The 16,322-nt window shown below is 35.2% G+C and overlaps 1 protein-coding gene across 5 annotated transcripts; it reads left to right on the top strand.

The window, feature by feature from the left end:
- The first annotated feature begins 171 nt into the window (after positions 1-171).
- On the top strand, positions 172-16,162 carry esrrgb (estrogen-related receptor gamma b). 5 transcript variants are annotated; one of them, XM_058756849.1, is made up of 8 exons: positions 172-1,696; positions 2,354-2,388; positions 5,829-6,208; positions 7,100-7,216; positions 7,851-7,955; positions 9,124-9,306; positions 12,722-12,991; positions 14,015-16,162. In XM_058756849.1, exons 3-8 carry the CDS (start codon positions 5,839-5,841, stop codon positions 14,257-14,259), a joined length of 1,290 nt encoding a protein of 429 aa, XP_058612832.1. In that variant the 5' UTR covers positions 172-1,696; positions 2,354-2,388; positions 5,829-5,838; the 3' UTR covers positions 14,260-16,162. The 5 variants fall into 5 exon arrangements, with proteins under 5 accessions (XP_058612832.1, XP_058612834.1, XP_058612833.1 ...); XM_058756851.1 differs by lacking the exon at positions 2,354-2,388; XM_058756850.1 differs by lacking the exons at positions 172-1,696; positions 2,354-2,388 and adding an exon at positions 2,401-2,742.
- The last annotated feature ends 160 nt before the right edge of the window (positions 16,163-16,322 follow it).

The raw sequence follows: 16,322 nt of genomic DNA, 5'->3' as shown, positions 1-16,322 counted from the left end.
ACTATAATATGTGTATATACTATAATATGTGTATATATATATATATATATATATATATATATATATATATATATATATATATATATATACTATAATAGTATCTGGTACTAAAATAATGCTGGTTTAAAATAATTTGAAATAATAATAAAAAAAAGTATGTTTTGTAAAAGTCTTTGTTAAATTGTATCATCCCTCCAAAAATCTTGACATTATTTTAATAGAAAGAGCAGCTTGGACAAAATGTTAAACATCCCTTTTGTTGTTCTAATGCAAGAAAATCAGTGGGTTTACAAGACCACGAGGGTGAGTAGATGAACAACTTTATTAGGACAAAACTCAATTATCATGTTGATTGTCTTCAGAGGTGTAATTATTTCTTATTCCGTGCGTGTTTGTTGTGATGACTATCAGTGAACAGATCAATACTCTCATCAGTACAGCTGATCTGGAGAGTAATTATAACTGTGCAATCTAGCAGAAAATTATTCCAACAGACTCAACGGCTTTCTGTTCTGCTTAGCAGCTGATATGTTGGAGATTTATTCAAAGCGTCCAGAGTCAGTGTGAACAACAGAATCCTGATTAGCTCTTAAACAGAATGCTTTTTTTTTTTTTTTAAATAAGACTGTTCAAAATATGGGATGTGAATGAATTTAAGATATATTACAGATACATAAGATATTTTTCTACAATTAATTAGCTATCATTTCAACAGACAATTAAAATGGACAGTGTTTTGTAATTTTAACTATTGAACAGAACTGAGAAAGTAAAGACCAATGGTGTGTTTAAAGGTACCTGCTTATATCTGAAGTTAATTTTTTAAGTTGGATAATTAATCTTAACATATCTAATAGTTCTGTCTCTAAAAAACATGGGATTTATTGCTTTAACATTTTTGCTATTTTGAAAATCGTTTACCTAATTTAGAGTTCCCAGTCAAGAAGGACTCTCACATTGTTATATGTGACCCTGGACCACAAAACCAGTCTTAAGTCACTGGGGTATATTTGTAGCAATAGCCAAAAGTACATTGTATGGGTCAAATTATCCATTTTTCTATTCTTTTCGAAAAATTGACACTTAAGACTGGTTTTGTCGTCCAGGGTCACATATTATCACCAAATCTTGGATTCGATCCTTTTGTCAACTTGTTTATAGATAGATATAGATATATAAAGCAAAGCTGTTAGCAAGTCTAATGCAATAACTTAGCATAGCAAGATAAGTTTTAGTCCAATGTGATAACATTAGCAGTTTCATGAAAAAGAAAGTCCAGCTCAACATGAGGGTTAAAAAAGCTGTCATCATCTGTTTCTGTGCGTGAGACAAACGAGATGAGAATCGTCTCAGTCAGAGGAAATCCAGCATGTAATCCTGCTCAGCTCATCACTTTGAGACCCGAGTTACGTAACGCTCGGCACACAGGTAACGACTGCCACTGATACTCGCATATCCACACAAATTCATAATAACAGGATGAGAGGATAGAAATGTGACGGTAAAGTACAGTACATTCACCAACCACTTGATGACTGTTGCACAAAACTGGAAACTACTTTCTTGATTTTTTTTTTTTTAGTGTAGTAGTCTGATTTTATACATCTTAGGTGAGTAAAGGCAAATAAGTGATGTCTTGAACCAGGGTTGATGGACTGAACGCTTTTGACGAAGACCTATTTACAGGATTTCCCAGGTTAGTGACATTGTATTTTTGAAAGACACTCAGTTTTTCTTTGAGGCCTGAGTGCAATGATGAACTGACTTTAAATGAAATTGAGTGTTTACTGTTGTCCTTTTATATTATTACACACTATTTTCCCTATTTAATACTGTAAAGCTGCTTTGACACAATCTGTATTGTTAAAAGCACTATATACACTGTAAAAAAAAAAAAAAAGTTGAGCCAACTTAAAATTTGAAGGCAACCAGCTTCAGCAGATTTTTGAGTTTGCTCAACTTATTTTTGTGGGAGATTCTCAAATTTTTGTTGTATAAACTTAAAACGACAAGTTGAGAAAACTCAAAAATCTGCTGAAGCTGGTTGCCTTAAAATTTTAAGTTGGCTCAACTTTTTTTTATTTTTTTTTATTTTTACAGTGTAATTGCACTATACATCATTGCAAATAGTAGCGGAATTGTATTTTATTAAGATTCTCTACACATTTTCTGCTATTTATATGCGAGTAAAGCTTTCTACTTTACAAATAAATCTTGGTTCACAAGATGTTAACTGATGGATTGGAGTGGTGTGGTTTATTGTGATGTTTTTATCAGCTGTTTGGACTCTGACGGCACCCATTCAGATCCATTGTTGAGTAATGCTAAATTTCTCCAAATCTGTTCTCATTAGGAAACAAACTCATCTACATTTTGGATGGCCTGAAGGTGAGCATTTTCAGCAAATGTTCATTTTTGGGTGAAACACTCCTTTAAGATGCCAGATACCATGTTTGCTCATTAGAGTGCAACCTGGTAAAGGTGCCTGAATAAGCAGATGCGTTCTCATGCAGCATCCAGGACTGCTGCTCTTTGGGTTATAACATGTTTTAAAAGACACTAGCAGTGAATGCCATGGAGATATTTGCTCTTTGTGAAATATTTCACCTGATGTTATGAACTGAGATCTGTAGTGGTCAGACCTGTCTGTCTGATCTGGGTGCAGTTGAGATCTGGAGGGATGAGGAGGATGTTTAATGAGGAGCGTTTCCTGCTGTGTAGTCTGCAGTGACAACGATGATGGTGAGAGAGTTGCAGAATCGAGTAAATGTCGGATTTAGACACAGAAAGCGTTGAGATCTCCTTTTGTTTTTCAGCTCAGTGTATGTTTGCTCTCGGCACATGAGTGGACAGAGGCTTTTCCAGCTAATACCACTGAAAACACTGTCTGTTTACCTCCTGCATAATGGAGGCTTTCTCATTTTAAACACTTGATCTCGCATAAACACTTTATTGTTTCTTAAAAGTTTGCAGAGTATTAGCCTACCTGTGCAGGAGATGATGCCTTGTTTTAAACGCAGTTTCGAAGACAAGAATTGCAATGTTTATAGTGGAAATCTTTAAGATTTGTGTTGTGTGTACTTTTATGTAGAAGTGGCACCCGTTTTACTTTACAATGTAAATTCCATTGTAGGCTATATTAATATAGCCTACATGATGCATAGTGTTTATCAAAGTACCATGGTATTACCATCTAATACCGCCATTGTGCATGTTTCTAAGCCTATATAACGGGTTTGGAAGCTGGTTAGAAAATAAAACACTGTCTACACTAAAATGTCAGTAGCCTGCTTCATCAACGACAGCGTTTTAGTTTTGTCGCGTTCCTCGCGATTAGAAATGATTCACGTCGTTTGTTTTGTTCAAACTGAAGCGCCACCTTCTCACCTGAGCAAGCTTCATGAATATTCAGTAGAGCGCGCCCCCATTGGTCGGTTATCTGCTGACGTTGGCATTGAGGCGGGAACAACGCGAAAGGTATTCGATATTCATAAGCAGCCTCGCCGGGGTTTTAAGCGTTTGCGCTGCAGAAGCAGAAACGCAGTGAGGAGAAACAGACGAGCGTTATTACAGTAAAACCTTACAGACGAAAAAGAGAGAGAGATTTAGTGTCTTTCACAGTTTTCTCAGGTTATGGTTTCATTCCTAGCTGTCTAATGGATCTAGTGCAGTTTTTTCACCCGGAATCTTTTTCCTTCCCTTCTGAACAGAACAAGTAAGTAACTTATAAATTTATTAACTTCATTTGGGCATAATTAGGCTTTTATATGTATTATCGTATTGTACTTATTTTGCTTTACTGGAACTTTGTTATATATATATATATATATATATATATTTTTTTTTTTTTTAATCTATATAAAATATTGTAATTATAGGCCACTTTATATAGGATAGGGGATTCTATCATATAGCAAAAAAAAATGATAATAATGTTGGACTGATTAAAGGAGAGCTCATATTCATTTATATTATGTAGTAACAATTATTTTGGTGGAAACTAACTGTGGGGGACATATGACTTAGATGAGTAACTTATACATGTATTTGATTTATTCTATTGATTTATAATAAGAGAAAGATACGCATGTAGGAATGTGAGAGTAAAACTATGTACATTTGATCATAAAAGACAAATTTTTAAGAAGAAATGTTTTTTTTTTCGGTTTGATACCTAGGTAGATATTCAGTTCAAGTTTGATCAGTTATATAATTTGATTATAAAAGATAAAATAGTAGATGGAATAAACATGTTTTTCCATAAATAAGCAACTTATTAATAATAAATATTTTAGATGCACATTCCACTTGCAACCTGTCCATCATCAGATACGCTCAGATCACTAAGTTTAAAGTTTCCAACTAAAATAATACAATAAGAGAACCTGTTTAAGTTCCTCAAAGACTTTTTGTTCATTAGCCTGTAGGTTTCTGGGTTCTTAAAAGCAGCAGATGATGGTCCTCAGAAACCGTCATGCTTTAAAGGACCCAGAAATCAATATGCTGATTGGAAGAACATGTAATGTACCGTCAACTATTGATCAATCTTCATTTTGAACAGAGTAAATGATTACTGTACTGAAAGGAATGCAGTTGTAGTGATCTACCCCACGCTTTGAAAGAGTTGAGAAACTATGGAAAAATCACAACTATAATCCTGCTGTATATTTACGTAAGAATTGAGGCAGAGCGCTTTAATAAGCACACGTTCTGGCAGCGTTCACCGACCGTCTTACAGCAATAGGATTTGAGATGTGTGATGGAGTCACAGGTAATTCCTCTGGATCCCAGACAAAAACCCTGATGGGCTTTAAGATCACGTTACCGGCCGCTGTGCGTGCGTGTGTGTGTGTGTGTGTGTGTGTGTGTGTGAGATGAAGTGATAAAACAGGTGTGTACAGGTGCTGTGTGTGCTGTAAACATTACATCTGACATAGTGGGAAATATAGTTGTGCTGATAAGAAAAAAACTGTAATTTGCTGTTCTGTCGTTGTAGCTCATTTCAGGGATTCATGCACTGTGAAACAAATCCTGGTAAATTTACAGTACAAGTGGTTTGAGGTTCGTCTAAATTGTCTTTCCATGAACCATGGCTAATAAAAATACAAACATTATAAACATAAACAACTTGTAGAACATGCAGAGCGTGACAAGGACAAAACACCATCAGGATGATACACGTGATGTTAAAATAATGCTTTACGGCTATTAGTTTTAATGCTGTTTAAACATTAAACAAACAAGAGTTTGGTGTTGGTAAGTTTTTTTTTTTTTTTTTTTTAATGATTTTGAAAGAAGTCTTTTATGCTCACCAAGGCTACAGTAATCATTTATAATTTAAAAAGTAGTTTATTCCTGTGATGCAAAGCTGAATTTTCAGCATCATTACTCCAGTCTTCAGTGTCACATGATCCTTCAGAAATCATTCTAATATGCTGATTTGCTGCTCAAGAAACATTTCAAACGATCAATGTTGAAAACAGTTGTGCTGCTTAATTCCTTTTTTTTTTTTTTTTTTTCATTCTTTGATAAATAAAATGTTAAAAAAGAACAGCATTTATTAGAAAATAAAAATAATCTGTAACATTTTGTATATCTCTATTTTTGGGCAATTTAATGTGTCCAAAAATAAATAAATAAATATAGATAAATGCAAATTAAATTAAATCTAACCCTAAACCTTTGAACCTTCTATGGAAAATATTTTGTGTTTGGAAAAAAAAAAAATGTATTTATTTTTTTTACAGTGTGTGTAATAATAATAAAGATAATGCAGGCATGCATTTGTCTCCTTTTCTTAACTCTCATTATTCTCTTGATTTCCAAAGCTTTCTGGACATGATGTCGATCGACGGACACTGTCCTGCCTACATCAAGACGGAGCCATCGAGCCCTTCCTCCCTGTCGGACAGTCTGACCCAGCACAGTCCCGCGGCGTCGTCGGACGCTGGGAGCAGCTACAGTTCGGTAACTAAAGGGAACCCAACAGGTCTGGACTCTCCCGCTTCATACCCTGCGGCTGAGGCGGCTCTTAGGCCTCCCGGCGCACCCTGCAGGCTGCTGGAGGAAACGCAGGAGAAGAGTGGATATGGGCTGAGCTCGGGCCCCAAACGCCTGTGTCTCGTGTGTGGAGACGTTGCATCTGGTTTTCACTATGGAGTGGCTTCCTGCGAGGCCTGCAAAGCATTCTTCAAACGCACCATTCAAGGTCAGGACACCAGTCGGATGTGTGTTTGTGTGTCCATCGTTCAGTGTTATTTAGTAGCATTGATATACTGTTATTGATTTTGTTAATATTTTGAATTACATTTGATATTTTCTGTTTTTAGTTTTGGTTAAAGTTTTAGAAATGTTGTTGTCATTTTTATTAGTGTCATTTTAGTGTTTAGTGTTTTGATTAAGTTTTAGTTATTTTAGCACCTCAACTTGAACTAAACAAAAACAATGCTGCCTTGGCATCTACCTGAAATAAAATGAGTTATTTTATTTCAATTAATGATTAATTTATTTCATGTAATGAACATGTTTTTTTTATGGCTACAGTTTTAGGGAACAATGTATTAAATATAATCTTTCTTTTGTTTCATTTTCATCTTGAACATGAACACATTGCACAGTATCCAGTGTGATCTGCTTTGTTTATATACTACACATTTTGACAAATATAGTAGGTGATTCATGTGTTTAAAGGTTTAGGGTCATTTAATTGTTAAAATAAATGTTTCTGTTTCAAATAAATGCATTATAAATGAAAAATGCATCACAATTTCAAGATTGATGATAATAATAATAAATGTTTCTTGAGCAACAAATCAGCATATTAGAATGATTTCTGAAAGATCATGTGACACTGAAGACTGGAGTAATGATGCTGAAAATTCAGCTTTGATCAAAGGAATAAATAGTATTTTGAAATGTATTGTAATAATAATTGTAATATTATTTCACAATATCACTGATTTTACTGTATTTTGCTATAAAACAAATGCAGCTGATCTAGTTAGTTGCACAGGGGGAAAGTGTGTCTGTGCGTGTTTGGTACACAGTTTTTGCTAGAGGAATATTTTGATGGTAATGATGGTCTGTTGGTCTCTTTCAGGAAATATCGAGTACAGTTGTTCGGTCAGCAGAGACTGTGAAATAACTAAAAGGAGGAGGAAGTCCTGTCAGGCCTGCCGCTTCACTAAGTGTCTGTCTGTGGGAATGCTGCGAGAAGGTGAGAGTGTGTGTGTGTGTTAACGAATCTCACAAAAACGTCACATTTCTCTGCGGAATCCAAAGAAAATGAAGCCTGATTTACTTTATTATTTTTAGAGTGTTTTTCAAATGGTTTAATTGCATAATTTTAGATTAATGAAATTTCTTTCTGAGAATTGTGGGTGTAAATGTGCCTAATTGTCATAAATTGTCATTTTTTTTTGCATTTTATTTTTGCCATGTTCTTGACAGGTTTTGTGAGATTCACTACATGCAGTGCAATAAATAACATGAATGACACTCTATGCAGGTTCTCTTGATTTGTTTTGCTATGAAAGTGTCTGAGATTAAGCACACATATATCATGGGCTTCTTAAATATGCAGCTGTGCTCAAGTGCTTTCACAAACACAACCGTAAAAATAATAATTATACGCAGTCAGCAAATAGGCAAAGACTGTTATATTAGTGCAGGTGTGGAGTCGCATTATTGCTGGCCTGATTTTATTTCAGTGCACCTGCTTTTTTAAAAGTGCTGCCAGTTTACTGTTTCATGCAGCTGTTTATTTCAGTCAAGCTCTTTTTTTTTTTTTTACATAATGAGCAAGTTGTTTTTCTCATCCCAGAATCTATCTATATATGTGTGTGACTCAGGTGTGCGTTTGGACCGGGTACGAGGAGGACGGCAGAAATATAAGAGGAGAATCGACTCTGATTCCAGCGTCGTCTTCAGTGTACAGCAACCTCACAGAAAACAGCGTAAGAATATCCCCGCACCTCAGCCAGACACATCTGCATCTTAGTATATGTGGCCAGGATTTCTAAATTGACTAAAATGTCCTGGTTTTGGCCATATTGTCCTAAAGAGTGCAACAGTCAGGTTCTGGAAAATAAAAATGTCATTAATTTTATATATATATATATATATATATTATATACAATCAACTACTTTTTAAAAATATTTTTCTTATAGTTTATATTTCTTACTTGTAGTTCTCCATCATTTTTATTATCATTTGCAATGGCTTATGGGGTTGTAGTTCTTTCCCTCATTAATGGCGATAAGTAGACAGTCATGTAACTTTGTCTTTTTGTCTGATTTTAAGACATTTTTTGCTTCAAATAAAAGTTTGGTCCCACTTTATATTAGGTGGCCTTAACTACTATGTACTTACATTTAAATGAATCATTTGATACAATGCACTTATTGTGTACATGCATGTTTTTACATTGTACTTATATTTTTTAAAATACCTATACGTACTTACATCTGTAATTAATTTCTGTAATTACATTTATAATTACACTGTCAACCCATCCCTTACATCTTAACCCACACTTAAACCTACCCATACCACCAAACCTTTCCCTAACCTTACCCGTATCCTACCTCAATAGCAGCAAATGTGTTTTGCAATACGATATGAACATGTACTTGTACTTAACATTGTACTTATTTTTTGATGTAAGTACATAGTAGTTAAGGCCACCTAATATAAAGTGTAACCAAAAGTTTGTAATATTGTGATTCTCCTCTTAGTTGGCTTGGTTAATTGCTTATAGCACTTTTTAAGAATCCCAATGAGAAAAATGAAAAAGTGCTGAAAAAGTGGGCGGGCATTAATGCACTCTATTCATACTTGCTGAAGGTAATGAATAAAAATTTGTTTGACCAATAGCATGCAGGCACTGTACATAATCGACCAATCGTGGCATGTGAGAAGGCGGGATCTACAGAGAACAAGCAAAGTAATGCAAATTTGTGTAGCCTATATAATTTATGAGGACTATAGAGAGCATGTCAGCAGGAAAACAAAGCCAAAACCTGGACATTTTAGGCAGTTTAGAAATCCGTCCAGAACATGTCTGGGAAAAAGGATGTACAGTCGCCCTATATGTGTTAATGTTCCGTATTTCTTTCTGTTAGCGTCCTGCAGCGCTCAGGGGGAGAATAAGGTGGTGACCCTGCTGTTGGGGGCGGAGCCAGAGAAGGTGTGTGCCATGCCTGACCCCGCCCTCCCCGACAGTGACATCAAAGCCCTAACGACCCTGTGTGACCTCGCCGATAGAGAACTGGTGCTCAACATCAGCTGGGCCAAACACATACCAGGTACCAACAGACCAAAGAGACTTTAATTACACACACACACACACACACATTATCTGCTATTTGTTTTGGATACACAGCGATAAAGTGCTGTTAGTTCGGATGTGTTTCTGTGTAACCTAACAACACGCACACAGATTCTGTGACACTGGAATGTCAGATGCATTAGATGTTTTTAGAGGAATTTGATTATGAAATGTCTTCCTGTACTCAAGACATCGGTTCTTTTAGCAGTGAGGATTTTTCATAGGCTTCTATCATCATTAAATGCTTTGCTTTATTTATCAATAATTTTTTCAAGGACGTCCTCTGTCATTGTCCTCAAGATTTCGTCAGATTTCGCTCACTTTTACAACTATATCTCAGTATCTACACACACACACACACACACACACACACACACACAGAGAGAGAGAACTGGCCAACACCTGTTTTTGTGTTGATACTGACCTCTGTAGTAATGCTTACAAAACAAACCACAAAACCAGGTGTGTGTGTGATTCTCCATAACATGTGAGTGACTGATTATATGCCATAGCTTTGTGCACTAGATTACAGTATTTGGTAAATAAACACAATTTGTCTCATTTGAGAGAATGTGAGTGAATATTTCAAATTTATCTGCATGAGGACATACAACAGACTTCTGTTGTTTTTTATAAAAGGTACACTGACTACACAAATTATGGCATGAAATGCAAAAAAAATCAGCATTTTTTAGGTTTCAAGTAACAAAAATATCTAAACATCCTTAAAATAAGATACATTCACTTGGGAAATAAATTGTAAAACAAAAGAAATCCACACATTATAATAATAAAAAACTTTTCATTTTAGAAAATTTGTGTAAGGACCATTCAACACTTTTACATAAAATGTAAAAATTCAGTATATAAAACTAGGAACATATTGTCAGGTCTGTACTTTAAAACAAATTACACACACACACACACACACACACACACACACACACACACACACACACACACACACACACACACACACACACACACACACACACACACACACACACACACACACACACACACACATATATATATATATATATATATATATATATATTAATCTTTATTTTAACTAAACAACAAAACAACACTTTATTTTAAAAAATTTATTTATTTATTTTTGCTTTAGCTCACTTCTGCAAAAAGTTTTGTCCGGTGGGGACCTAAATTGAGGTCCACATGGGCAAACAAGCTAATAAATCACACAGAATTCAGTTTTTTGAAAATCTAAAAATGCAGAAAGTCTGCTGTAAGGGGTAGGTTAGGTGTAGGGTTGGTGTAGGGCAATAGCACATACAGTAAGTACAGTATAAAAACCATTACGCCTATGAATGTCCCCACAAGGATAGTAAAACAAGTGTGTGTTCACTGCTGTGTGTGTGCACTTTGGATGGGTTAAATGCAGAGCACAAATTCCGAGTATGGGTAACCATACTTGGCCACATGTCACTTCACTTCACATAAAAAGCATTACGTCTATGGAAAGTCCCCACAAAACATAAACCAACGTGTGTGTGTGTGTTTTACATACACAGGAGCAGTTGTGTGTGTTCATGTCAACAGTGTGTGACAGCAGCATTGTCTTTTCCCCGGAGTCTGAAACAGGACGTACAATAGAAGAGGACATTGCTGATTTAAATGGCTCTGGGGTTGTTTTATTTGCGTTGTTTGAGTGTCACGAGGGCCCTTTGATTTCGTTAACACGTTTCACAGACGTCGATACGGCCGCGTCTCCAGAGCTCAGCGTGAACGGCAGCGCTGCTTCATTCAGCCTGCGATCGATCAGCGTCGAGATCCAATCAGCTAATGAACGTCACTCAGGAGGAGAGCCAGCGAGAGATACGAGTCATTACGGCCTCTGATAAACATCAGCGATGGCTGCTCTCCTCCCTCGCCACACCAAACTAATCACTGGCTTTTTAATTAAGTGTGAGAGAACGTGAATGAGAGAGATTCGTCCGTCATTGACGCTGTTCTTCAGGGACAAACCTCTGTCACACACACAGAGAAGCTTTCCTTCCTAACAGAGGTCAGAGTCCAGTGTCAAATTAGCTCTAAAATTAGGTGGGTTTTATCGGTCACATTTAAAGGTCATTTTCATTCATCTGCTTCAAAGTTATTTACCTGATTAGTTGAATTTATTTCGATATTTGGCTGATTTTTTTAAATATAGTTATTTAAGGGATTAATTCAATTATTTTTATTTACTTAACCAAATAATTTAAATACTAGCTATTTAGTTACTACACTGACAAGTTGTTTTAGTTATATAGCTAGTGATTTAGGTTATTATGTGGTTATTATCAGATTAGATGATTAGGAAATTAGTCGTTTGTTTAGATATTTAGGTGATTTGTTAGTTGATTATTTACTTTAGTTGTTTTGTATTTCTTATTTAGCTGATTAGTAGTTTAGTTAATTAAAGGATTAGTTGTTTAGTTATTCAACTGATTATGTACTGAATTAGTTGTTTATTTACATATTAAGGTATTTGGTTATTTATTGAACTATTTAGCAGATTATTTACTCTCATTTAGCTGATTAGTGTTAATTAGCTCTTTACTTGCGTGACAATTTGCTTTAGTTGTTTATTGATTTGAATTAGTTGTTTATTTAGATAATTATGTAATTGGTTGTAATTAGCTGATTATTTACTTGGGTATTGATTTGTTGTTTATTTATTTAGATGATGTGATTAGTTGTTTATCTTTGTTGTTTAGGAGATTATTGGTTTTGTATTACTCATTTAGCTGATTATTGGTTTAATCTGTTAATTAAGTTATTTGTAGTTTTGTTATTTAGTTGATTATTTATTTAAATGATTATTTGTTTAGGAAATAGTTTGTTTAGATATTTACGCTAATGGTTATTTAGATTGTTTATCTTATTGGTTGTTTAGGACATTCATTGTTCATTTAGATATTTATGTGATTGGTTATTTAGATGTTTAGTATTACTCGTTTAGTTGATAAGTACTTAGCTGATAAATTGTTTTAGTCATCTGATTATTTACTTAGTTGTTTGGGAATTAGTTGTTTGTTTAGACAGTTATGTGATTGGTTATTTATTTTGGTTTGTTTATCTTATTAGTTGTTTAGAAAATTAGATATTTAGGTGATAGGTTATTTATTTAACTGTTCGGCTGATCATTTATTTTTAGTTATTTAACTGATTATGTGCTTATTTAGTTGTTTATGTACATATTTAGGTGTTTGGTAATTTATTGAACTATTTAGCTGATTATTTACTTATATAGGTGTTTTCTTTATTTGTGTAGTAGTTTAATTAGTTATATTTTGGTACTTTTATTATTTCTTTAGCCAATTACGTGGATCATAGAGTTGTTTTGTAAAGAGACGGTTATCTGATCAGTCACTCCGTCACTCCTGCAGGTTTCTCCAGCCTCTGTCTGTCCGATCAGATGAGTCTCCTGCAGAGCGCGTGGATGGAGATCCTCATCCTGCGTGTGGCTTTCCGCTCGCTGCCCTGCGAGGACAAGTTGGTGTTTGCGGAGGATTACATCATGGATGCTGAACAGGCCAAATCAGCAGGTCTGCTGGAGCTCCACAAGGCCATATTACAGCTGGTGCGCAGGTACAGGTCCATGAGGCTGGAGAGAGAAGAGTTTGTCACTCTGAAAGCCATCGCTCTCGCCAACTCAGGTAAAGATACAGATACTTGCACAGAACATTTCTGCATGGACTACTTAAAGGAATAATTCAAAAGAGCCTTGACGCTGGCATGGTGTTAAAAAGTAAATAAATAAAATAAAGGAATGGTTCACTTAAAAATGGAAGTTTCTGAAACTTTACTTGCCCTCAGGCCATCCAAGATGTACATGAGTTTGTTTCTTCATGGGAACAGATTTGGGAAATGTAGCATTCCATCACTTGCTCACCAATGGAGTGAATGGGTGCCGTCAGAATGAGAGCTGATAAAAACATCATAATAATCCACAACTAATCCACACCACTCCAGTCCATTAATTATGTCTTATAAAGTGAAAAGTTGCATGTTCCTAAAAAAACTAATCCATAATTAAGGTGAAAATACGAGTCCTCTATCCATAATAATGCTTCCTCCAGTGAAAAAGTCATCTTGTCTGAATCAGGAGAGAAATATGCACAGATGAGGCACAAATTAAAACAGTCCAAAAAAGTCCTAACAAATATGTTAGTGGGTTTTGAAGTGAAAATACATCAGGAGATGGGCATTTTCACTGGATGAAGCGTTATTACGGATTATGGACTGGAATTTTTGGCCAGAAGTTTGAAGTTAAAACATCTTGATGGATTTGTTTCTTACAAACATGCAGCTGTTCACTTCACAAGACATTAACTGATGGACTGGAGTGGTGTGGATTATTGTGATGTTTTTATCAGCTGTTTGGACTCTCATTCTGACGGCACCCATTCACTGCAGAGCATCCATTGATGAGTAAGTGATGTAATTCTACATTTCTTCAAATCTGTTCCCATGAAGAAACAAACTCATCTGCATCTTGGATGGCCTGAGGTTGAGCAAATTTTCATTTTTGTGTGAACTATTCTTTTAAACGAATGGCAGTGCAAAAATGGCTAATAGCAACTTTAACACATGCGTTATTTACAGTCAATATTTTTGAATGAAATGCAGCAAAAGCCTTCAGAATTCAGAGACCTGAATGACCTGATTCCCTCTCTCAGACTCGATGCATATAGAGGACGTGGAGGCCGTTCAGGGTCTGCAGGACTCTCTCCATGAAGCTCTTCTGGATTACGAGTGTGTCCATCACAGGGAAGACCCTCGAAGGACGGGGAAACTCATCATGACCCTTCCGCTCCTCCGCCAGACCTCCGCCAAAGCCGTGAGGCACTTCTGCAGCATCAAGCAGGACGGACGCGTCCCCATGCACAAACTCTTCCTGGAGCTTCTGGAGGCAAATGTCTGATCCTTTACCTGATTGGACCGCCAAACAGAGGTGACACGCCCCTCCTGCACATGATTGGATGAAGGATTATTCGCAAATCCATGGAAAACAACAGGCGCTTGTCATTGTAATGACTCATGACACATAACAATAATACAGGATATTCTCAGACAAATACAGTTTGTTTCATATATCTGCGGATGATAGATAACTAAAAAATGAAGTATCAAATACAGTGCTGTTCGAAAGTTTTTTTATTATTAATTATTAATTTTATTCAGCAAGGGTGCATTAAACTGATCAAAAGTGACAGTAAAGACATTTATAATGCTACAAAAGATTTATATTTCTGTTCTTTTGAACTTCTTATTCATCAAAGAATCCAGAATGTGTTATGATTTCCACAAAAATATTATCAGAACATCTGTTTTCAACATAATAAGAAATGTTTCTTGAGCAGGAAATCAGCATATTAGAATGGTGTCTGAAGAGTCATGTGACACTGAAGACTGAAGTAAAGATGCTGAAAATTCAGCGTTGATCACAGGAATAAATAAATAAAAATTTCAGATACAAAACAGTTATTTTAAATTGTAACAATATTACAGATTTTTCTGTATTTTTGATCAAATAAATGCAGCCTTGGTGAGCATAAAATACGTTTTTCAAAAACAAATCGTACCGAGCCCAAACATTTATGAGTGCTGGATGTGAATAAATATCGTTAAATTAAAATCTCAATCTTGAAGGTGTTCATTGCATTTTATTTATCAAGTTAAGTTATTCAAGACTTATTTTTAAAAACATTTTCAGTTTTCATAAGAGCTTTATCACAGTAGAGAGCATCAGCCTTGCCAAATAATAGTAGTCTAATTGCTCTCCTCACACAGATATGAAGAAAAAAAGTGTTAACAACATCTGCTACAGAATTGAATGCAGTCTAGACAGAAATATAATATAAAGAAGAACAGCAAATAAGTGTAGCAACATCAGAGACATACCAAAACACTTTTATTGAAAAAGTGACCTGATTAGCATAATAGATAACATACTAATGAAGGATTTTTTTTGTCTCCAGATGCTTATTTAGACCTGCACAACTAAAGCTGATTGCAGCTTTTATTTATTCCATAATTGCCATGTTTTACCATTTGAACCTAGCTCACCAAACTGGAAGGTTCTTGCTCAGTCAGTGACAGAAGAGAGAAGCCATAGCAATATCTGTTCTCAGCCAAGTATCTTCTGAAGCAATAACTGAATGTTTTAACAGTACATTTGATCTACTTATTATCTCACAATTTTGACTTTTTTTCAGAATTGCATGACATTAACTCGCAATTGCATGTGGAAAAGTCTGAATTGCAAAGTATAAACTTTCGAAAGTAGTGACTTTCCTCAAAACTGACATTGCGAGTTTATTTCTCATGATTCTGAGAAATAAAGTATAAACTTAATATAAATATCTCGTAATTCTGACTTTATTTCCCAGAATTGAGTTTATATCTCACAATTCTGGGAGAAAAGTCAGACTTGTGAGAGAAATTTTTTTTTTATCCTGTGGCAGAAACGGGCTTACGTAGTTTTTGATGTTCAGATAATACATTTATGTTTACCGTAACAAAGGAAACAGTAGATACAAGATACACGTATCTATGTGAGATACAGAGAAATGTGTCTGTAAATATGAATAACAGAGCAGACTGATCTCTAGTCACATCTGACACATTCTTCCGTCAGTCTCTGTGAGGAATCCTGCCTCTGTTATTTACCGTTCTGTGTGTTTTTCACTATTTCTGCTTGTGAAGGTTTGTGGATGTTGTACGACACTCAATTTTGTCTCCTCATTATCTGTTTGATTATATGCAATAATTTTTTTTTTTTTAAATAAATGTCAAAAATGACAAATACGTTCAACAATAATGCATTAAACAGTGGACTTCACTTTCATTCTGACATCTGTGTTTTTCATCTGTGATTTGAAGACTTGAGATGTTTTTCCAGCAGGAATTAAAACACTTCTGTTTGGAGAGCAAACACCGGTCAGGGTTATATTCACAAAAATCAAACTGATTATTCAGCTTATG

Source organism: Onychostoma macrolepis, chromosome 20, assembly GCF_012432095.1.
Source record: "Onychostoma macrolepis isolate SWU-2019 chromosome 20, ASM1243209v1, whole genome shotgun sequence".
Lineage (NCBI taxonomy): Eukaryota > Metazoa > Chordata > Actinopteri > Cypriniformes > Cyprinidae > Onychostoma > Onychostoma macrolepis.
The sequence above is the reverse complement of the archived record's forward strand: the minus strand, read 5'-3'. Positions and strand labels throughout refer to the sequence as shown.

What these genes read in the sequence shown, in the direction of transcription:
- esrrgb (XM_058756848.1), top strand. Translation starts at nt 3,657, where the DNA reads ATGGATCTAGTGCAGTTTTTTCACCCGGAATCTTTTTCCTTCCCTTCT. An exon ending in TTCCCTTCTGAACAGAACAA is followed by an intron (nt 3,716 to 5,828) that starts GTAAGTAACTTA and finishes TGATTTCCAAAG; the next exon opens with CTTTCTGGACATGATGTCGA. An exon ending in CATCGCTCTCGCCAACTCAG is followed by an intron (nt 12,992 to 14,014) that starts GTAAAGATACAG and finishes TCCCTCTCTCAG; the next exon opens with ACTCGATGCATATAGAGGAC.